The following is a 25,057-nucleotide window of genomic DNA, read 5'->3' as shown; positions in this document are numbered from 1 at the left end:
ATGCAGTCACTGTTTAAAATTCTCTACTTTTGTTCTCTGTGAATCTAAGATTACTGTCAGAGCTATTGGTACAGAAAATGTGCAATATCATAGCCATACCTGATTAAATCAAGAAAGGCATCTGCTGCTGTCACTTGCACAATTTTGCCTTCTCTGTGCATGTTTTCCTTCGTACCTTTCCCGGGGTGGATGATGACCACTATGATGATACCAATCAGTACAGCAATGATTGTAGTGCTCATGTAGTAGACTACGGCTCGGACTCCCATCTTCCCTGAGGCTTTACTATCCAGGGCAGCAATTCCTAGTAAATTTAAGCACAATAACATTCACTTGATACAGTGGTGATTAAAGAGGATGAACTAAGCATGATGAAAATAGTTCTGTGGGAAGAGTTTTGATGACCACACTTAAAGCTACCCAAGGTAAGATGTCCCTCTTTTGCAGCTCATAGTGTCAGTGTCTTCCCATCCCACCCTCAGTTTTATAATTTTCTGTTACAAGAGTTACAGCTTTTTGCGCTGTCTTAACACTTCATTAAAAGTAAAGATTATTGGTCTGGTGCAGTGTGGAACTCTTTATATTCCAGAGAGAAAATTAATGGTTTCTGACTAATGTAATTACCACAGTCTGAAAAATGTGCTGCATTTGTATTGTATAATTTGTAATTGTAAGATAGAAAAAGGAGTGCACTTAAGTAATGTTGATAATGTTTGCAACAATTAACATGTATGAAGAGTTTTCTTTAATCCCCAGTGGGCAACCTTGGATTATGTCTGTCCAAAGCCATGGTATTTTAAATCAGATTAAATGCTGCTAGCCTGTTTCAGAAGATCCTTACCATTGCATGAATAGGCCTTTGTAGTCTTTCATAAAATTTGCAGAATTTGCAACACTAATCCTAATTCTTGGCTCTATTTGGATTTACTGTGAATATTAGGGTACTCCCTATGGCATCTTCTATGGTGTTTCTTCATCAGATTGCACTGATGAATGGCTGCAATGTGTTTTCTAATAGAGGGTGCAGTTCTGCCAGGGAAAGAGTTCTGAGTCTCTGAGCTATGTCTCATGAGGGCTGTCAGAATTGGAAATGCTCTTTCTCTTTCCAGCAGATGCAGCTAAGTCTTCAGACTCAGAAGATTCAGCTAAATTCCTCTCCTTAAATGTCCCACTGCTCCTTCTCCATACTTGCTCATACTCCATATGGAGGGCTGTGCCACCTGCCTGAAAGCAGTTCTCATGATTCCTGTTGCAATCAAGATTTCAAAGTGCAGAATGAAAAAAGGGGTTAGGAAAAGATCGTTTAGCTTTATTATCTCCTCCTATATGGAACTGCCTAATCCACACTTCCAAAGACTGCCTACACATTTATACGGACGCCTCCTTTGAACATACAAAATATAAAAAAAGTTGACCAGCTTCTGCTCTGGGTATCTGTCTCACAGGAGAAAGCATTTAAAGGCAGGTAAGATGACTGCAGGAATATAAATAATATGGAAACTCAAATTCATGGCCTGGCATAACAAAATGTTGTTTAAATTGTTGTAAATATATACTTCTGTCTGTCTTCTAAAGGAGATACATTTTCTTGGAGCTACAGTGAAAACAGTGAAGGATGTGTCCCAGGTTCTGATCAAACCTTCAAAGTATAAAACCAATGACATGCTTCATACTTACCCTTTCAGTTCAGCTTTTATAATTATCTGCCCTTTTGGCAGAAACCATTAGAGCCAGTAAGATTTGTACCCAAGGGTGATCATTAGATTCACACACTGAATTTCTTGGTTTATGTGTGTGCCATTGTAGTGGAAGAACAAAGTGTTACTGGTACAGAGAGAAACTGAACATGGAAATCCAACATCTGAAGCATTTGAGCCTTTATTTCTCTACTCAGCTTTTCCATCAGCAAAATTGGATTATTATGTTCATCGTAAGTTTACATTTATGATTTGAAATCCTGAGAGGAAAATAGTAAGCACTAGCAAGTTACAAATAGCTTTTTTAACTTTACAAACAGGAAGTTTTATAACCCTCTTATTTGTGGATGGAAGATGGGGTGTTTTTTTGAGTCCTCAAGTAATGTAAACATGAAATAATGCAAATACTGTTACCAACAGAAAAAATGAAGTTAATAATATTTTGAGAAGTTCAGATCTGCTATCAAACTGCACAGCATTTATCTCAGACAGCATTTGTTAGAAATTTTAGTTTTAAAGTACGAATATGAAATTTAAAATAAAACGTAACTTACAAAGTCAAAAATGAATTTTTATATACTAGTCCAGTCAATTTCATTTTTGTATATTTTAATAGTTTTTTTTTCTGTTCTTAATTTTTCTTTCTAAAGTAGCAACAATGGTGTATCTATTTTTTTCATTTTGGATAAGACCATTTTTGAACTTGTTTTACAACCTGAGCACAAAAAGTTAACCTGTACACTTTAGTAGGAATGTTTGGAAATGCAGAGATTTTGAATCAGTCTGTATTCTGCCCTTTACAGATAATAGATTCAGGACCAGAGGCTGAGCACTGTAATTCTTAGCAGACTTACAGGCACATCTGTCTGTGCTTTAACCAGCCTAATTTTTTTTTTTTATTTTTTGTACTTCACCCTTTATAGTAGGTTGAGCCTCCTACACTCCAAAAGTCACTAGGAGTGAGTGCAGGACCTTAGCAGTACTTATACCTTACCAGTAAAGATTGCTGTTTTGAAGGATTAGATCTTTTGATCCTATTTTTTCTTGGGCTGATTCCGGGATTGAGTGGTGAACCATGTGAAAGTGGTGTGTCAGGGAGCAAGAGTCATGCTCTTGTCTTTGTAAGCTGCTTTCCAGCCTGATTTCCTGGGTGCACTCTGGCTGGGACTACATGGCACCTTGTTTACTCTTTCTTAGTCTCATACCTGCTCTTGTTATAATATAATTTATTTCTCAGCTTGGACACAGAGAACAGCAGTTCCTCTCCTCTGGAGCTGTGACTGCTTGTGGAGTGAACAGCAGAAAGCATTCAAAGCAGAGGGATGACAGGCCTAAGTATGAACAAAAGCTGCATGAGGAGGAAGCAAGTGCTCACCTCTGCAAGCCCTTATTGGGACCTTCTTGGCAGTCTCCCCTCCCACTGCAATTAATGGGAACTCAGCAAACTGCAAAAGTTTCCAGCATATCAACAACAACCATTGTCTAAAATAATATTTAAAATCTGTTTTTAAAACACGAGAAAATGAAAGAGGTTGTTTTCTTTGCATTTTAAGATGTTGACAAGACTCCTTAGAACTGAATGAGGCTCTGGAAAGGTCCCCAGAGCTTTCATGTGTCACAAAGCATTGTATCCTCAGTGTGTCTTTTCACAGTCAGCCAGCAAAACCCCCATTGTCCTGCGGGAGATGTATGTGCCCCTTTCATCCCGCTCGCTGCTCTCTCCTCCGCACACTGCTGGCTCCAGCACCTCTGCCTTCTCTCTTCCTCTCCCCTCCCCTTCCCCAGGGGGCCTGGGAAACTTTGCCGTGCCACCAGTCCCCACGCACAGGGATGCCTTGGAGTTGTCAAGGCGATCTGGAGCAGAGCCCCTGTAATTTCTCCCAGCGTGTGCGCTCACACAACATGAATGGGAATGATTTTTTAAGTACTGATGGGGAGGGAGGCAGGGAGGCTGCGGAGAGGGAAGGGAAGGGAAGAAAAGAAAGAAGGGGGGTAGGCATAAATCTGCAAAACTGCAAAAAACCCCCAGCCTTTACCCCTGTCTCCTTCTTTCACCTACCCCTTCCCTCCCTTGAGAAGTAACACTGTGTTTGGAATAAACATGTGAGAAGTTCACCAGATTGTCACAGATCAAAGCACAATTTTGTTCTTTAACAAAGATGTTAGGGAAGAAATTAAAATATTTTAGAATATATGAAAGGCAAGGAGAAGGTAAATACATAATTACAAGAGGAGAAAGAGAGAGAAAAGATGCAGGGAAAAGATAAAAAAAATAGTTAGGATGACTTTAACAATTCTGAATTTTTAATTTGACAGTTCTGATTGCTCACCTGACTTGTTCACTATTCTGTTAATTGGCATGAACTATTGATTCTATGAATTGTCATGAATAGCAACTAGATTACAAATAGTTGCAATAGTATGACTAGTTTTATGTCAATTATACTTTTATATTGTATTTATGATTTTATATTATACAGAATTCTAGAATATATCCAGAGTTGCTGCTATTTTTAATTTTCTAGATATTGAAAACATGCTGCACATGATCTATGTGTAATCTTTAGTGCAGGGCACACCAAATGCAGAGGGATGGTAGTCCTGGAAAACCAAGCATAAAATACACTGAGCATGTTTTCTTTAGATAATGTTTAAGCCAAACAACTTTGAATCTGCTTGGTCAAGAATAAATTCCAAGGAATTGTTTTGAAATGTAGAACCTATGCTAAAAGTCCTACAGCTTCAAAACACTTTCTCCCTTTAATTAGCACTATAGAAACAATGGAATAAACTCATTTTTGAAGAACAGTCCAATGTCCTCAGTGAGCTATTTCAGTCTTAGGTTTTTTAATTTTCCTAATTTTCCCTATTACACTACTTGAAAGTTTCTACCTGTTGTTTTGATTTTTTTTTATTTTTTTTTATTTTTTTTTTAGAAAGGAGAAATATCCATATTACACAATTAGATGCAAAATGCTTTTTTCCCACAACAATAACTGGTCAGCAGCTGGTATGCCTGAAGCCCTGTTTCTGTTTGTAAACTGCTAGTCAGCAAAGCATCCTTGGGTTTATATTTGGCTCCAAAATTAATCACTAACTAACAAACAAGAACACTTAAATAGCAGCTTTTAAATAGGATTTCATTTCTTACACAAGGGTAAATAGCAACCCTTAGAGGAAAAACAGTCATTATGTAGGATTGATTCTAGTACCTTGGGTGATTTTATCTATCCTCTGAGCAAGCAAAACTACCACTGGGAGTTGAGGGTGTGCATGTGAGCATATACATTTATGCATGCCTATAAATTCAGTTTGAAAAAGGTTAAAATGCTCAGCCACTGCTTATCATATTGAAAGTCCCTGTTTCTGAATATTTTTGCTGCACTTGAAAAACTTTAGAAAAAACTAAGTAGTTTATGTGTTTGCTTTCTTATATTAAAATTCTTGTGGTTTTAAGCTTTTTCCCTCAGTGCATTCGGATTTTTGTTTCTTTAAAATCCCTTTTGATGCATAATGATAAGAATTTTAAATATAGAACATTTCAGTTGGGGCTGAAATGATCATCTAGGCCAACTAGACTTCAGGACTGACCAAAAGTTAAAGTTTATAATGACATTGACTTCTTCAACACTGACAGGTAGGGGTTATTAGTCACCTCTTTGGGAAGCTTATTCCAGTATGCTACCTCCCTCACTGGAAAGAGGTGTTTTTTAAGGTCCAGTCTGAATCTACCCTGGTGCAGTTTGAACCATTCCCACTGGTCCTGTCACTTGATCCAGGGAGGTGAGATCAGCATTACCCTTTCCCCTTCCTCTCCTCAGGAAGCTGCGGAGAGCAGAGAGGTCATCCCTCAGCCTCCTTTTCTCCAAACTGGACGAGCCCAAAGTCCTCAGTCACTCTTCACAGGGTGGTGGCAATTCTGCTCAGCAGGGGAGAGAGAGAGACTGTTTGCTCAGAGCCCAGGTCTTGGCTGAGCAGGTTCCCATCTGTGGGCACAGGACTGAAACCCTCCAGGTCAGGATTCTGGCCAGATTTAGTAACATGTTGATGAAAATGCATAAAGTAATGAAGCAGTTCTAAATGGGTATGTAGAACAAACTCTCCATTCTGGTCCTTACACATATTGACTCCTTGAAACAAAAAAAAAAAGAGGATTTCTCTAACTGTGATGAATTCTTTCCTTATTCAGCACGTTTGAACTGAATTGATTGTACTTCCTTGCCAATGAAGATTTTTATATAAATTCCCTTTAGATGTTTTGAACTAAGTCTTTATACACAAAACATTATTATCAGAGCAGCTTTTTATTCCTAATTATTTTCCTGTTTACTTTTTATGGTCTCTTCATTAGGAAATTGCAGTTGCTTGTTAAGGACTCCTATGGTGGAGCAGCAATAATGGCAACTGTTGACTCAGGAGTGTTGCCCTAATTTTGTTTCTTTAAGGTTGTCTTTCACTCTCCTAATGAAGCAGTCTCAAATGGGCTACTCCCACCCCCTACATCCACTAAGCACTGTGTGATGAGTAAACTCTCAGTGTGAGACCATGAGAACAATCCCTTTTGTGTATGTTGATGAGGATTTGTGGAAATGAATAACACAGGGCAAGGTCATGGTAAAATATGCTGACAGAAAATTTGTAAGGAAGAGCAGTAGTTAGGTAAAGACAGTGGAGGTATTGCCCAAGTTTAATTAACGTGATTAAGCACTAAAGCTTTATCCCAATAGCAGCTGAACATGTCCTCTGTGGTGCTGAACATTCCCAGAAAACAAAAGTTAAATTTAGGCATTGACATTTGGGCCCTTCACAAGATCAGGTACAAATTTTTACCCAATCTCTAGATTAGAGTTTTTAATAATGGTAACAGGAAAAAAATAAAATTGCAAAGAAAAAAGACAATAACATATTCAAAGATCTATATGTATAGGGGAAGTTAATTAATATTAAATCAATACAGCTAATGATTTCCTGAAACCACTTAAAATATATGTATGAAACGTACCTCTGTACGCCTTTTTACATTAACTGATGAGACAAGTTGCTCCCAAATCTCAATTTAATTTATCTTTGTTTAGTTCTGAATTTTTAGATGATGACATTAGATATTATGTTATTTTTTCACAGTTCTGTTAAGAACAGTGGGCAAACAGAGGAAAATTGGCAGTTGTATTTGATCCAAGATTATGTGACCATGATTAAACCAAGCTGACTAATGAAACCCATGGATGGGATATAGTAATGCAATTCAAAGAGCCAATTAAATGGCTAAGAGTGGCTCCTAAATGGCAAGCCTTGCCCCACAGCTCTGCAGTCCCACCCTATCCTTGCCAGAAAACTATCAACTTTGGGTTTTGTAGTGTTAGTTTGTTCTGACAAACTAACGTGTCATTTTGAATCACCTCAGAATTGTGTCACGTGAACACCAGAACTTTTACAAGGAAAACTAGCAAACACCTGCTATTTTAGCCAAAATTCATTTCTTAGAGGAAGAATGTTTGTGAAACCATGGCACAGTAATATCTGAACATCGTTGAGTGACGTAAATGGAAGAGGCCCAAATAATCTCCAGTGGCTTTACAGTGAGTTTTACCTTTCAGTTTACCATGAATAATAAAAGATTTTCATTGTGGTTCATCACTGATTAAAGCTCTTTCACCAAAATAGCTTCTTATTCTCTGGTGTTAGTGCATTTTAATTGTTATAAAAATGATGACAGTAATCCATGCATGAAAATATTTCTTTAGCCATCAAGTTTAGTCTTCTGACACAGCAGGGAAATATATTCTAGAGTATTGGTTAAAAACTGACTGAGCTTAAGGTTCAAACCGACAACAATTTTTATCCCAACAATTTCCATGTTTGGATATTCCACAGCCTTACTCTCTTTTTAGTTTGCTTATTTCAGTGCAAAAATAATTTGATTGGTGGCTCAATGTCCAGATGGAGACCCATGATGGACATGGTGTCTCTCAGGAGTCTGTGCTGGTATCAGCACTGTTTGATATTTTCATCAATGACACAGACAGTAGGATTGTGTGCACCTCAGTAGGTTTGCAGATGACACCAAGGAGAGAGGTGTTTGACATGCCCAAGGAACAAGATATCATCTAGAGGGACCTGGACAAGCTCAAGGGGAGAGCCCAGGTGAACATCATGAGGTTTATCAAGACCAGGTGCAAGGTGCTGACTGGGTTAGGACAACACCTGGTATCAGCACAGGCTGGGCATGAACAGACCCAGAGCAGCCCTGCCCAGAAAGTGGGTGAGAGGCTTGGTGGGTCAGAGGCTGGACATGAGCCAGCAAAAGAAGCATAGTCAGCAGGTCAAGAGAGGTGATTTTCTGTCTCTACTCTGCCCTCATGAGGAGGTGGAGAACGGCATCTGCCTCGGGTCCTCAGCACAAGAAAGACGTGGCTCTGTCAGAGCAGGTCAAGGGGCCACAAAGATATCAGAGGGATGGAGCACCTCTTATTTGAGGACAAGTTGAGAGAGTTGATCAGTCTGGAGAGCAGAAGGCTCTGGGGAGACCTTTTAGTACCTTCTAGTACATAAAGGAGGCCCCAAAAATGGAGAGAGACTTTTTAGTAAAGTCTGTTATTGCAGGAAAATGGGTAATGCTTTTAAAGAGGGTAGATTGAGGTTGGACATAAAGAAGACCTTTTTACAGTGAGGGAGTTGAAACACTCTTGGCCAGAGAGATGGTGTCTCTCCCATCCACGGAAACTGTCAAGGCCAGGCTGGAGAGGGCTCTGAGTACCCTGGTCTAGCCAAAGCTGTCCCAGCTGATTGCAAGGGGTTGGACTAGTTGACCAGCTAGGGTCAAGGCCCCTTCCAATGCAAACTGTTCTGTTTCTTCCTCTAAAACTCTTCTCTCTGTCAGTATGAGTCACTGAGGGCAGGGAAGAATTTCATAAACTTTGCCAGACTCTGCTTGTTGTAGCTAAAATATTTATTAAAAATGAAGTATAACATCCCCTGGTAAAAAGAAATGTGTCAATATGGAACACTTGGTGCATCTACTGAGTGTCAATGATGCTTACATTACTACATGAAGACTCCTGCAGGATTATGTTCTTCTGCTCTGAAAAGTGTAGTTGGCTTGCTTTTCAGGTTTGCAATATAACAGGATACATTTGAGGAACCAGTAGGAAAGTACATTTCCTGAAACACATCTGCCTGAGAAGGACCCTGCTGTGGGGCTGTTGAGATACTCATTTAACTCTTCGCATTATTCTGTCTTTTGCTCACAGTATTGGAATGTGACAAACAATATGCTTTTTGAAGGGAAACTAGGGAGTAATTTATCTTCTTTATGTGTGCTAAGCAGAGCAGGAGGGAGATGCAAGCAGGGATTCACAGCAAGCCATGGAACAGTGATTAGTAACAGCTGACAGTCTCAAACCAAGACTCTCTTTCTTTGGTTACCTCATTGTAATAACAGAGTACAAAGAACTGACTGTCTTCAAGCCAAGAATCAGAGACCCAGGAACACAGAAAATAGCAGCTCAAAATTTTTTTTTGGTAACAAAACACTATTGCTACCTGCACAGCGCAGTTCTGAAAAGCCATCCTTTCATGTCCAGACACTTGGACTAAGCTGTCCTGGAAATAGGATTCTGATGGACATAAAGCTGATTATTTTCTGTGTATGGAGTGAAAGAAATAAGTGTATTTGTTTATGAAAAAGCATAATGTAACATGGTGAATTATTTCAGTTTAATCAGGAAACAAGTTTATTTTGATAGTTGATAAGCCAAAGCACATTCAATTAGTTTAAATCCTAAAGTGCATGTTGTTGCAAGACTGAAATAAATATGGTAGTGGTTGTAAGACTTTTATCCTTTTCCCAGAGGATGAAATATTAGTTTTCATTTATCTTGAATGTATTGCCAAAAATACCTGCTTTAAGCATGAAACACACTGCTTCCTATGAAGCGATACAAGCGATAAAATTACCTTTGCCTTCTGGATGATATTGAGCACATTACTCAGTGCTCCAGAAACATGCATAATGCAATTTCTCAGAATACATGTGCAAACTTTTAATTTTCTAAAATGCTGGTCTGAGTTTTGGCAGACTGTGCCAGGAGTTCTTCATAGATATGTTTTTGTATGTGTAGCACTTACTAAACGACATTCCACAAATGTACACTGCTTCTGTATCTGACTCACTTTATACAGTGTGATGAAACTGCAGACTATTTACTGTACTAAATCACTCCTTATGTACATTAGTTGATACTGAAAAAATAGTGAGAAATTAGAGGTGTCCATAAGGGAACAGGAACTAGTAGGACAGTCTCGTGTGTAAAAAAAATTTGGTTTTCCATCTTGGGTATGTAACAAGTGCCCAAAGGGACACTTGTATGAATTAGTGATAACAGAAAAATGAACATAATTCTAGTCAGAGTGATGCAAGAGTTAGAGAATGGGAAATTAAAGTTTCCCACCAAAAAAAAAAGAGGTGGAGGTCTGTCTGTGTTCAAAACAACAAGGGTTTTGGGAATATTAATCTGTAACTGCTCAAGGCTCTATGCTGGAGACATCACCTTCTCACTCAAAAATCAATCAGTATTGTTAGGAAACCTGTTCTTGGCTTCTTCACTGAAACTTCCAATAGTAGAATCTATTGCAATGATAGTACCTTATTTGGATATTTGTCCATTAGGATCTGACACTAGTTAATTTTATAGAGTTCATGAAGCAACCATCATTTGGAAGGAAGCCTTGCCCAGTTGGATGTGACTCCATAAAGATTTGAATCAATGGTGGTGTGTGACTAATGCATCTGGTAACAACTTAGCCTTTGCATTTCTGCTTGGATTTTCAATTTTAGCACAATTTTTAGAACATGGAGAGCATTGTTTGTTAATTCATCCATACTAAGATAATTTGGAAACAAATGGTGTGACATTGCCTTTAGGTATGTATAATGAGACTTGGCTTTTTTGAGTAATCTGAAATTCCACTGGTAACTGCTCACTCACCAAAGAACCTTCCATGGTTTTTCTTATTGTAGCTACTATCTATTCTTGCAGCAGTTAATTAATAATAAAAATAGCTCTGCTTTGTTGTTTTGTTTTTTTTTAAATAAATCTTGTCAGTGATGCAATAATGGTTTGTGTATCTGTGTCCAACCCAAAAGTTCTAATTTTTCATTTCATTTTCAAGCTAGTGGTTCATTCATCTGCTGCTGTTTTACCCCTTGATCTTCCATGAGCTGCTCATGGAGACAGTGCTTTCTTTTTGTCTATGTTGCACACACTTTGCTGGTGTTTATATCTCCTAATAATCCTTTAAGTTTGTTACATTCCTCCCCATGTGACCTGTGTATTTTCAGTCTGCACTATTTTGCTTCCATGTGTTGTTCTTGTCAGGTTCATACTTTGTTTGCTGATTTTTCTCCTTTCACTCTTCAAGTATAACTTTTAACTCCCACCAAGTTCAGTTGCTGCCTGCACTGTATGCACTAGACATAAATTGCTTTCAATGAAATTCCATGGCATCATTGCTATTCTGCTCCCCATAGTGGTAACAGTTAGCTCAGTTATTTCTCTGTGGCAGTGATCTTGGTACAACAGCTTCTCAGTCTGGGGAGGTTTGTCCTGAAAGACATTTCTGCCCAAGCTTGTGCTGACATTTGTGCAGAACCTAATGCAGTGATGCCTCAGTTCCTCTGGGAGTTCAGGCACAAACAAGATGCAGTATCTACCCATGTCAAAAGGAGATACACAAAGCTCATTCATGTCTCTAAGTCATTAGTTGAACTAGAAACAGCAGAGAAAAGAAAATTCTATAGACATTATTACATTTATGAACTTGTAGCATTTTAAAGCCCCATTTGTAATCCATTAGTTAATATGTTAATAATAAATGAGAATATCCTAATGCATAACATTATAGCATTTTTCCTTTTTTTATAGGAGTAAATCAGAACCAAATTACACTCTAGATTCCCCCCAAGAATTTAATTAGTAACAATCAAATCAAGTTTAAGGAAAATATAGTTTCTATTTGTGAATTTAAGGTCTTCTGGTAAAATGCCATACGAATACTAAGGAGTCATTACTTTAGCTGCAATTAGTCTATTGTGTTTTAAATTGTCATTATAATTTGGAGAGGTTTTTTCACAATTTGGTAATGATGTTAAGGCTCTTCTGAGAACTCATTAAGAAAGTGTGGAATTGGAGTTTCATGTGAACAGGCTTTTGTTTTCCTGCTTTTCTCTCTTTTGTTTCAATGACCTCTTGAACTTTGGGTCACTGATTCAGTTACAGCCTTGCAACATCAAAGACGATCATTTTTTTCTTTGTATTTCTTCATCTTACAGACTTGTAGGAGGGAATGGAAAGGAGTTAATACTTACTTTGGAATGCCTGACAGTAGCAATCAGTACTTTTTAATAATATTATTAAGCTCTTTTCAGGATGTTAAGTGGTAAGTAGATATGAAAAAGAGGGTTTGGCATCCACAATCCAAGCGCTATACAGTTGCCATCTGGGCATTATCACTTTTTGGCAGGCTTCAGAATATGAATCTCTATGACAGGTCAGAGGTACCAAAGAAAATATCAGCTGATTTCAAATTAAACACATGAAGGAGAAGAGAGGGTTTTTTTAGGTTACTCTTATTACTGGATGGTGATATTCTGTAGAACAGAAAACTAGCCTTTTTTTTTTTGCCTTTTTTTTTTTCTTTTTTTTTTACTTTGAAAGATTTATTTTCTTAATGGGTGATAGTCCTTTTCAAATGTTCATTGTTCATGAGACAGATGTTAGCCAGGCTTAGTAAGAACATATTCTATAACTTGGTTTTCAGAGTTTGGGGAATTAAGACATACTGAAATTGTAAAATCTGGACAAAGCTGATTGTCAGTGCAAGAATGAATTCGTGCATTAATGAAATAGCCATTCATTAGGTGAACTCTTGACCAAAACCTACTTTCTCTCTAGCTCTGAAAAGAAACTATATTCAATGGAGAAGCTCTGATATTATCTAAGTATTCAGAAATAAGTTAGAAGTGGGTGGTGAAATATCAGAATAAAGAATTCAGCTTTGCATGTGAGTAAAGAGAAAATGAGAGAGCTGTTTGTGGAGGAAGAATCAGAATCATTATGTTAACTGTGGTGCAAATAATGTACTTCTAGTGTTATGTTGTACTTTTGTTTTTCTTATCTACCACCAGTAAGGAACTACTTGTACCATTGTCTGAGGATGAAAAAATGCATTTATCTGCAAAAGAGTTAATCCTGTTTAAGTGTACAATTATAAAAAACGAAGGTCTGATTCTGAAAATGTGTTGAATTGAGGCATATAAATAAATATTTGTGTTAATATTCTTAGTCCAAAAATCTCTTCACAACTTGTGATACACTTGAAGCCCTTCAAGATCTTCAGTGAAGTAGTGATGAATAATATTGCTGGAAGATGAATACCAGATATGATAAATCAGAAACTAGAAATCATGTTCTCCAAATACTGGAGTACTGGTTTTGGTTAAACCTCAAAATTTTTTCAGTGCTCTCTGTTGTGTGACTCTTGAGTTTTCAGAATATGGTCAGGATCTATTTGTGAGCTTCTTTTTACAGCCAGAGGCCTGGAATTTAGTTTGCTTTGATTTTTGACTTCCGGAGATGATGGTCTTAAAGAATAGCATTAAGGTCTGAAAGCTTCTGTTGGCACAAATGTTGAGTTTTCTTTATTTGCATGTTAATTCCTCAGTCTTAGAATTGAATTGCCATTCAGCTGTGTGAAACTATAAAGAACTTTATCTTTTCCTTTCTACATTATAGTACTTTTCTCTCTCTCTCTCTCTCTCTCTCTCTCTCTATTTTTTTTTTTTTTTCTTTTACACAAATCTCTCTGTATTCCAGCAGTTTTCACTTGTCTTTGTAGATCGTCATTAGTATATCTTCCTTTGATAGACTCCTGCAGAGAAAAAGGTCTTTTCAAGACGCTATTGATAGAAGGAATATGCAGAAATTCTGTGTCTGGTAATCCAATGAACCAAAATGTCAGAGCTTGTCATCCCAGGTTCCTTTCTTGCTAGTATGCTAGATATAACTGTGCCCACACTTGTAAGAGCTGAAAGTTTGGGGTGTACTAAAATGACTTTTTTTACAAAGCATGCAAACCTCTGAGGAATTAGTGTTTGTATTCATTGGACATGTCCCTCTTTCCTTTGGAAATGCTATGCTTTGCAATGACGTGCACCTGTCCAAAATCAAAACTGATAAAAATACAAACTCTGTTGACCTGAGGAATAGTCAGACTGACAACTCAAGAAAGGACTACCTCGAGGGCAGGTAGAGACTTGCCTTTTTTCCCATTTCTGGAGTTCAAATGTCACTTGGTACCTTGCAGAGACTAATAGATGTGATTTTGGGTAAACAGGTGTAGCTTTGCTGCAGTGTGTATCAGCAGCATCATTCAGTCACACCTGCGAGAACCAAGTCCTGGAGAGAACCAAAGAAAAAAGGGCTTGTGAAATGGAGAAATGTGCCATCAGGGAAGCCCGAGTGAACTATTTGATGCAGTGCATAGAAGTGGCAGAGTATGCCCAGACTTAGCCCAAATGGATGCTTTCTGGAATCAGCCACCATCACAAAACCCCAGTCATTTCTGGGGTCACAAGAGTTTTTCACCAACCTTCAGCGCTATATGAGCTGAACCCTACGCTCACCTGTGTGAAGATAAACAGATCTGACTATGTGAGACTGAAAAGGTTTGCACCAAGAGATTTTCCACCCAATTAAAGAAGACTGGCAATCCTGTGAGGAGATTCTAGGCTGCAGCAAAGACTTTGCAATGTTCATGACTGTCTCAGGCATTCATCTGGAGACAACATTGCACCAAGGAATAAGGAGAGGGTGTTCTACTATTCTGCCAGCCACGTCTCTGCAAAAAGTTAAGAACTAAGGAAAGGAACTATGATACAACTGGAAAGCAATTCCTATCTATGAGTCTGGTTCTTATATTTTACAATGATTATTTTTGAGTCATTATCTGCACCATATAAAGCAGCATCATTTATATTGTGTTCCATGAATTTCTCAAGATCTGAGAATATATTCAGAAATAAACTGTAAGTAAAGGAAAAAAATATTCATTACCAGGAGTGTCTGGATGAAAAGAATTCCAGCACATGCAGGTACTGCTTTTTCATCTCCTGACATGTAACTCAAGTCCCAGATACTGCTGGTAGTATATATGTATATATACACCACTATAGCACTACTATATATAACTTCTCAGTTATATATGTAGTCTCAAGAAATTATTAGAGATTTTTGTTCTGAGTGTTTCTGTTTTCTCTTGCTCTCCACCAGTGAGAGCTGTGACATGTGGCCAGAATATTAGGATGAACAATTATCTGGGGAGCATTCTTCCCCTTCCAGACAGTCCAACATCTTACTGGAATCCGGACCCAAGGCTTGAGTCCTGTAAGTCTTGTAGTCCACAGTGGCTTTCCTCATTTCCCATTCCTCAGAATTCAGGTGGAATTTCCACCTGAAATGGTATCAAGACACTGGCATTCTGTACCTCTGCCTCCAGTGATGGTGATAATGATGGATCTACCTTACAGAAGTTTATAATCCAGATACAGGTCTGAAGGACAGTAGGTAGCAGATCCAACATTTAGCTTTGAGAATTTAATTGAAATAATATATTATAGGTCAATGACTGTCCATTATCAAAAAACAAAAAAAAAACCAAGAGTGAAAGGAAGGATAGGGGAACTAATGATAGTATCACAGAACCATATTTCTGAAACTGACAATATTCTGTGTGTTCTACAATAATCTGTCTAGCTGGTGCAGTTATTCAGAAAGTACTTTGTGTTTTGTCACATTTCACAGTGCTGATGAGACAATGATATGTGTTACTTCTCCTGGTGAACAAGTACTTCCAGTAACATTCCTGGTGCTCCCAAAATTAAGCCTCAGGAACTTTCTTCCTGATTCTTGGATTCTTCCAGTTTTCACAAGCAGTTACAGCAAAGACAGACTGAAAAGGAAGAAAATATGATGGAATTGTGCTATATTTGAATGTAGAAAATGAAGATGCGGATCATGGTGCTCAAGGAAGATATAAAGAGGTGAAAGGAGTGCTAAAGTGAAAAATTATGAAACCTGCATTTACCTAACTATGCCACATTTTTCGGCTTTTTTTTTTGTTATATTTTGATATTTTGATAATGACTCTTACACTTTTCCCAAAAGTGGGATAATTAAGAGCTAGCAATACTGTTGTGCATATTTGTTTCCCCCTTCTTGATGAATGACTTGCTTTAGCTCTTTTATTTTGAAGTCAAATTTCATGCCAATGGAGTGAGTTAACGTCTGGTTAAGGTGAGATGATTCTTAAACCCTGGAATTGTTTTTCCTTGGTTTTCAACTGGTTCTTGGAGAGCTGTGTGTGTCATAAAGCTGAAACTGTATACAGCAGTCAATGCCTCAGAGTAATTGGTATGTGAAATCTTAGGAAATGAAAACAGAGATACTTTTAATCTGTTAAGATATTCTAAGGAGTGCAAAACCAACTTAGAACTATGGAAATAAATGAATCCAGTGGTTGTCTAACTCATTTGCCTTCACATTTTTCTGACAAAAGGTTCTTACTGAAAGAATATGAGGAACAGAAAAAAGATAGAATTAACTGCCCTTGTTCGCCCTCCCTGCAAGAAGGGAGCAGTGAGATCTAGGGCCCTGCTAAATAGCTAGTTTCACAAATTTATTGGCTAGCAATGACTGCATATGTGAACTCTCTTAATTTAATTCTAATTTGAAACTATTTAATTAAATCAATTTAATTATAATTTGAAACTATTAACATAATTGAACTGAATTGTGTCATGTGAAAAAGTACTTCCTTCTCTTTAATATAAATGCATGGTCTTGTTATTTCTCAGGACACCATATTTTTCCTTATGAAATATAGTTAGGAATTATAGTAATAAATAGTCACTTCATCATAGCTTCTGCAAGGAAGTAATGATTTCTGTGGACTTTTATAGCAACTTCTGTGGTTGTATCTTTTTCAAGCCAAAGAAAATGAAGTCTTTAATTCCTTCTTGTGTTTCACTAGAACTTCATTCCAGCTCTGTCACCCTCTCTGGACTGTTCACAGTGAGCCTGAGAACTCTTACCTGTACTAATACCCATTTGAGAACTCGTGATTTGCTGTGCACCTTCCCCTTTCCCAGGTGTATTACTTTGCACTTGCCACCATTCTAGTTCACCTGCCAGGTTATCACAGACTCACTCATTATTGAAGACATCATTCTTTACAGTTTTAGTCTTCAATATCCTGAAGAAAATCTCTGTTCTAATTCTCAATTTGCATTTTGGACATTTTACTGTACAAAATGTAAAACCAAGTCTTTTCCATTTGCAAACTAATGTAGCTGACTTTACATCTGATTTTTAATTTTTTTTGTTTTGTTTTTTATAATTTTTTTTAAGTTTCCAGTCTGCTGTTTTTCTGTCATCAAGACATGTTTGCATTAAACTAAAAAAAGTGTTTTGAGCTTTCCCTAATAAATTTTCAGTCTTTTTGCCCTTGACTAAAATGTTAAGAAAGAGGCAGTCTGATTTTTATAATGGTCCACCAGTGCTCAGGCAAGATGCTTTAATTGTCTTGTGTTCTTTCAAACAGCTTTTGCTTTTTGCTTTGTCAGCAGCTGAAGTACTGACGTTATGCATTTGAACTAAGATATAAAAACAACACTAAGTCTTAGTGGGTGGGAAGTTGCTCCCTGTTGTTAATTCAGCCGGAATCTCATGCAGAATGCAAACTGAATGAAAGTATAACAACCTGTTATTCAATACTCTGGGCAGCAACTAAAGTTATATTTTGCAATAAAGTTTAAATCAGCCTTCAATTAAGGGCCACTAGCAAAACTAAATTATTTTAGAGGGGCTTTTAAGTTTGACTATCTTTGGTTACTGTAAACTTTGTTCTTGAACGCCCCTGCTGTTTCTGCTGCTCGACTTAAGGCTTCAAAAACCACACTGCTTTGTACTTTCTGCTTTTGGGTGCCTTATGTCCTGCTTAGGTTTTCTCTCTTATGGTATAATCAAATTTTATCTTATACAGACTGTTATTTTATGCAGGAATTTAATCTCTGCTGTTATTGCATTTTAATTCTTAGTCAAATCTGACTAAGAATTCACTTAGAATTGTACTCTTAGGCTCTGGCGAAGATAGATTTCTGTGTATTCCATATTGGCAAATTGTTTCAGAAATAGCTCAGACATAAAGAGTTTCAATTTTATGAATCTGTCTGAAGTACTTGTTTTTAGTATTTGCATAGTTTAGGATGCATAGCAATTTTGGATGAAGATGTTCCACCTAAAGGTATATTTACTTTACAAATACTTATGACATTTTGTCATGATTTTCTAATTTCCATGCCCTGTAAAAGGCTGGGTATAGTGTATTTCCTGATTGATTGCCAGCACACTCAGAATCTGAACATCATTTATTTTGTGTTTTTACATGAAAGTTGATGTTTCCAGCTGCTAAATACTTTCTAAGCTACCTATTTTCCTTCTTATGTTAATAAATGTAGCTTCCTGATAGTTAAACTCAGTTTTTTTACTTTAAAAATATTTTTCCAAAATATTTAAGGTTTACATTACATAATTATGAAACATATATTGCCCACATTGCCTTACAACTGTGGAGTGTAACTGTATAAGAAAGTTCACATTTTTCACCTTTGAGTGTCTATATAAATTAAAAGACTATTTGCCAGACTTGATAGATATTTGTTTTGTACAGAAATTCAGCTGGTCTTTAACAGTTATAGATTAATGGATGTATATTTTTAGCTGCTGTTGGCCTGAATCTACCGGAAAGATGCTAGTCTGAGATAAACTGTTTCTGAATACGGATCTATATTTGTCATTTTTCTTCAGTTGGTTTTTTAACCTGACAGGATATTCTGTTTACAGGATGACTGGATCTCTACTAATTTAGCAATTTATATGCCCATCCTTTAAGACAGTCCATATTTTGGACACACACAAAACAAAGCATGAGTTTTTCCTTTATTTCCTTTAAGTGTGTGAATGTTCAAATTCAATAACTGTGTCACCCAGTTATGTAAATTGCATATGCAAATACCTACATGAATGCATCAACTCATGTGTGCATGAAATGTACAAGTGCATAAAATTAAAGCTGCCATGTAATTCAGCTTTTACGACATTGACATGCTTATAAAGCTTTGGGTGGCAGAGAAAGAGGGAAGAATTGCCTAGAATGAAGGTAAGTTACTTTTTAAATAATATTTTATGCAATAAAAGAAATCCATAAATGAAAAAATAGTAACCCCCCAGAACATCTGTGAATTTGTTACTCATAGCAGGCTTCGTACTACAGGAGATGTCTACAGAATTCCTCTGTGGAGAGTTCCCAATACAAAAACATAGGCAGCTCAAATTCACTGACAATCCTAGAAGTGCTTTGCTCAGACACAATTTGTTAATTCTTTTCTCTATAAATGGAATGGAATCACTTAGATGAATGTAAAACCTTTTATTGCTTTATTAGGTATTTATTATTCTGTCTTCTAAAATTCTTTCTTTAGATCTCACAAAATTTAGAATTCTTGGAAAATCAGAAAATGTACCAAACTTTGGAATTTAGAAAATGGATTCATTGCTCTGGTTACCATCTAAGGTGATCAAACACTGCTTAACTGCTTCTCTGTTTTTGTGTATGAACTATATGAACTGAATCAGGAGTGCTGTATTTCTTAAACTTTTCTTAAGCACAAAAGTGTAAGACGGATTTTTATTAATGTTTTTACCTTACAGCTTAACTATGAGTACTAAGATGTTTCACAAGCACTGGTTAGGTGTCTGCTCTGCCAGAATGAATTAAAGGGAATCACTGCTAGGTCTCCTCTTTTTTTTTCCCTGGGAGAGCACTAATTGGCTCCACAGGTCTGGTCTGCCCGAATGAGAGACTTTCCATCTGTTGAAATTACCATAAATATTGTAGCTGATATGAGAGAGCACCTGGGGCCTTGTAGTAGGTGACAGACTTTTTTCCACAGCACACTTGTCAGCTAGGAGACAGAAGAATACAGAAACTACTCAGAGGCTTCAAGCAGCATAGATCCTGCTTCATCAAACCTAGACACATGTTGCTTTCATACAAGAGATGATGAACAAGTTTCTTTATGAGATCTCCTTATTGTGTGCTCTGATGTGAAAGGTTAACATGAGCAATTCTAAATTCTGGCCCTTTATTTTTATTGCTATTAATTTATTATGATAATAAAGGACACTGGTATTTTTAAAAAAATAAAAAGTAGATTAATAAAGGATAGGGTTTTATGTGATTGATAACATTTGCATCTAGTTACTCTTCAAGGATCATTTACTGTCTGATCATTTACTGAATATTTTCTAGAATTATGTCTTTACAGAAGGAAGTGTACACCTGTGGTCTAGGTGTGAGAGGCTGAGCCATTGTATCACAGTCCCCTGTCATGCAACCTAATTTAAGTATATCATTATAACTAAAATAGCTATATGGATCTGCTGAGCTATGACAACTTAACCTACACGCCTTAACTAAAATTTCCACCGCATATAGTTATATTTTTAGCCTAGTAGGTATAAAAATCCTGAACACCACTTCACCAGTGCTACATCCTTAGGGAGAAAGAAAGCCGAGATGAAGAAGGGAAACATGATTTGCCTAAGGTTATACAACACGTCACAGCACTGATTTACCACATCTTATATCCACAAGTAGCACTGGGAAAAAACCTGGCTTTTCTGCAGTAGAATATCCTTGTGTTCAGATGCATATTTCCTGATTTAGGTAAGGGGGTGACTTGGAGACTAGGTCAAGTTCAGTTCTTTGAACATTACTCTTGTTCATTGGAGGTAATTTTAAGTAACTGCATCTACAACTTTTCTGTCAGTTGTGAACCCTGAGAGTGCTTTGTTTTATTACTTAAGTAATTTTTTTAAAAGCTACCATTCATTACATTCCTTTGATAGCTGAACTCAAACGCATCATATGCACCTCTGAGGTTACTTAAGAAGATTCCATTCATGGTAATTCCAGCTTTCTGCTCTTTTTCAACACTTTCTATAGTTTTTGTAGCAGTAACTACTATGAACATTTTCAAAGTTTCAGGACAAAAACCTTGTGACTGAGTCTGCCCCAGACAAAATCACTCACGTCTCCTGCAGTACTCGGTGCAGTTGACTATCATTGAAACCCTACAGAGGCAGGAAAGTTTCTGAGTCTTCCCGAACCCACTAACTGTAGTTACATCATTATTTGAATTAGAAAGGGGAGCGAATATATACTAAGATATTATACAAACTACATATGCTCTTTTTCTTTGAAGTAAATTTTCCAAACTCATTCTTTTAAATTGTTTTTCCACACTGCCTTCTTTTTGGCAGGAGATTTATGGCCAGTTTGTACAGAACCTTGCACACAAAATCCTGATAAGTGATTAAGACTCATTTGCACCCTATTAATGTTATTTCCATTAACAGTTCAGACAAGCAGTACTATCTAGTGCACAGTGTGTTGTACTGGTACTCACAAATGGGGTCTTTGCTTGAATCTATAATTGCCGCATAATCTTCGGTGAGCCAGCAGACTTCAGTCTTACTGTTTCTATACTCCTATTCTCCTTCCTCCTCCTGATGTATGTTAGTAAATAAACTGTACACTTTCTGCAATGTGCAGCAAAATTTAGTGTCAGATCTTGAATGGGCTTTTTATGCTTTGCTATGACTTACCAGACAAAGATATTTGAAAGAACTGCACAGAATTTGATACTATTTTACTTCTGTTTAAAAGTAGTCCCTGTAAAAGTAAATTCCAAGCCCTCAAAATTTCATGGAGAGAGAAACAAACAGTCTATTAAACTGAACTATGACTAGAACTGTGCAAAATATTTTCAAATAACCCTTACAAAATTTCTCTAGCTTTAAATTTCTCTCTAATATTATGTTAAAACTATGCTCTTTGTAAAGACTGGTTGTGAATAATTTTCATGGAAGGGATTTCAGGAAATAAATGTTTTTTCTAAGTAAAGATACCATGCTCTGACAACACTATATTCAGTAAATAAATGAAACATGAAGAAAAACCTGTGGGCCAGTTTTAAGGACTGGACTTTCAATTTCATTATCATTTTGCTGTAACAGCTCAGAAAAGTTAGTGTTCTTATTGCTGGTGCAATTTTCTCTGGCTTTGGCTATTTCATGGTAAGCTGAGTTGTTTTCATACGCATATATGTTTATTTTATATACTTTTTAGGGACAATGTATATTTTAAAATAATTGTGTCAAGCAATTTTTATGTCAGATAATTCAATCTGTAATGAAATGAGAAAGCATAAAATATTTTTTCTCTTAAAACTTCTGCAAATTCAAAACAGAAACAGAGCAAAATTGTCAGCCCTCTGTTTGTTTAGGAATTCATATTTAAATTCATATTAAAGACTTGGCCATAATACAACCCAAATGGGAATTTATTTACTTGGTTATTTATATTTCCTCTCATATACCATGTTTTAATTTTGCCTTTGACTTTAGAAGAAATCCCAGTTGGGAATGCTGACTTAGGAATTCTCTTATTTTTAAAGACTGTAGACAATAAAGCCCAACATGGTGTATGCAGCTGAATTTGTGTCTAGACCACAAAAACAAATAATATAGACATGCATATAGTCATGTTTTTCTATAAACAAGAAAAGGTGGTGAATGGTATGGAAATAACCTCCATTTTCTCCCAAGCAGATGTTAGCACCTGCCTGGTAAAGCACACGCCAGAAGATAGAATCTCATGGAGAAAGCTGCACACCTGCTTGAAACGGTGGTAAGTCATAAGCCAAATGTGACTAAAAATCCCTGAATGTGATCCTGCATTGCTTCTTTCATGAAATACAGAAACCAGGGGTAAAGAAATGTGACTGGATTGACTTTATCTTGCACAGTTTATTTTCCTGAGGTCTATGAATAGCCATCAGAATTGTTTATCTGAAAAGCAAAAGTCTTCAGTTTCTCAAATTATTTTTTATTAATATAACAGTGCAATAACTATTAGTTGGATTTTATTGGTCTAATTTCTTTGAGGTTCACAAAGTTTGCAAGGGAATGTTACCATCCCCAGCCTATTTCTAGTACCACACAGACCATAGTTTATGGTTTTGCTACATTTACATCCATCACATTTGCATGAATACAAAAGGAAACCCAGAATATCATGTCTAGGAGATACTGTCACTCCTGCAAACAGCAGAATATTTATTCAAGTAATTGACAATTGGAACAAATATGTTATCAGCATGAAGACCTGGAGGAGTCAGTTTGAGATTAGTTAAGAGGCATCCACTTTCCTGTTCAGCAAACAAAATACAGGAAATAAGAGATTTACCTTCAATATGCTGAGTGGTCTTAACTAACACTTGAGAAGTTAACCAACAAATTATCCTATAACATGTGAAAAAAGAGTCCAAGCATACATAAAATTGCACAGTTGTAAAACTCCAAAGGGTATATTTAATTATTATTTTGATATTCACTAATGCCTGCATGTTCATTTGTGTATGAGAGTTCTGCAGCAAATATGTAAAAACATCCTTTTTACAAAAAATTGTATGCTATATGAGTTAGTGATCAGTGTAGAAAATAGGTGTTTCACACAATGCTTAGAATAATTTAGAAAAGTGTTTTATTCTTGTGAAAAAGGGCACAATCCCGCTGTACTGAATGATTCTTAAAGAGAAATTAAATCTGCCATTTGTGAATTGCATTGAGTTTTCTCTGATTGCTCCCTACCCAACTAAGGAAGTTTAAAATGTTCTTATTCACCTTGAAAATTACTGTCTACTTCAAAGGGAATTCTAAGTACAATCCACTTAATATTACAAGGCTCTTGTGTGGTAATAGGGCAAATCTTACCAATAGAGAAGATTTCTCTTTTCCAAATGCTTTTCTATAATAAAGGAAATGATTGTTATGAAATAAAGGATAAAGGGCTTTAAAGGGAAAGAAAAACCTCCAAAAGAAGGTTATTGTTTGAATCTGGAGAATGAAGATTCTTTTAAGAATAGGATTACTTGGAAACTCATTTTTCTGGTATTTTACAAAATCTCTACTGAGACCTGGTGACACAGCAAATGAGCTCATTTTATCAGAAGTCCTTGTGATGCTTATGACTCTCTAAGATGGATTTTCTGATCTTTACCTGAGTGAAGTTTTTCTACTTAGATTACTGAAAATCCTTCAAATCCTTGTAAAGGATGATCTACATAGTTCCCTGATTTACCTTGAGCTCTCTGAGAGAACCAGTATGATAGCAGAGTTATAAGGAATTGAGAATTGGTCATAGAAATTCTCCTACAATAATTCATCCTGAAAAACTGAGCAGCAGTGCCAGTTGACACTGAAAAAGGGTAAATATCTCTCCTTTTCTACTTTTAATGGTTCTTCTGTCGGTGTCCTGCCAAGCCAGGGAATTCTGCAGGCAAAAGGGACAAGAAGATGGGAGAAGATATGGCATGTAAAAGAATTATACAGTGTCTGGGAGTAAAATCTACCATTATTTTTCCTACAAAACTAATACTCTCTAGTTTCAGTATTCATTTAATTTTCAGTACATATATATATATATTATGTGTGTGCACAGAAACAAGCTTCATTTTTTTTCTTGAAATATGAGAAGGCAAACAATTTTGTAATTGTGAATACCCTAGTTTTCTGCTGTTGCATTAACAGTTTATACTTGTACACTCTAGTTTCTGTGAAGATGTAAGTCTGCTCATTTGCATTTTAAAGAGATCTTAGTATTAACATATTTGACAATATATTAAATAGAAAACAACTTATAGTCTCTGGATCCTCTGTCAATCAAGGTAGTGTATTTGTGTTTTAGATCCTAGGACTGCACAGTGGGTGATTTTAATTAAGTTCTCCAAACTGATTTGTTGATTGACTAAAATCCATACCTTATTTTCTTCTGATAATTGATTGACTAAATACATCACTGGTACATCCTAAACATTCACAACAAATCTAGGAGGTCTTCCATGAAACTTGGGTGGAATGCCAAGGCATGCATCATCAAAGGAAATTAAATATTATATCACTAGTTAGAGGAACAACTTGGTACAAAGCATTCAAAGCTTATTAGAGCTGCTGACCAGAAGATAACAAAACAGAATAGATGGACTTAAGCTTCTTCCAAACTTTCTATTTTATCCCATCTATCCCCTATGGACATGGACACATTGGAGTGGGTCCAGAGGAAGACATGAAAAGGATCAGGGGGCTGAAGAACCTCTCTCATGAGGACAGGCAGAGAGCATT

The 25,057-nt window shown here is 36.6% G+C and overlaps 1 protein-coding gene across 1 annotated transcript in view; it reads right to left on the bottom strand.

Annotated features, from left to right (window-relative positions):
- SLC1A3 (solute carrier family 1 member 3) overlaps nt 1-25,057 on the bottom strand; it is a 65,225-nt gene that overhangs the window by 19,701 nt on the left and 20,467 nt on the right. Inside the window, exon 4 of the mRNA XM_015615199.1 lies at nt 100-304. Coding sequence (XP_015470685.1) covers nt 100-304 — 205 coding nt within the window. The remainder of the gene's footprint in view (nt 1-99; nt 305-25,057) is intronic.

The sequence above is a fragment of the Parus major genome, chromosome Z (assembly GCF_001522545.3).
Source record: "Parus major isolate Abel chromosome Z, Parus_major1.1, whole genome shotgun sequence".
In the NCBI taxonomy this organism is placed as follows: Eukaryota; Metazoa; Chordata; class Aves; order Passeriformes; family Paridae; genus Parus; species Parus major.
This window is presented reverse-complemented; position numbering and strand designations above follow the sequence as displayed.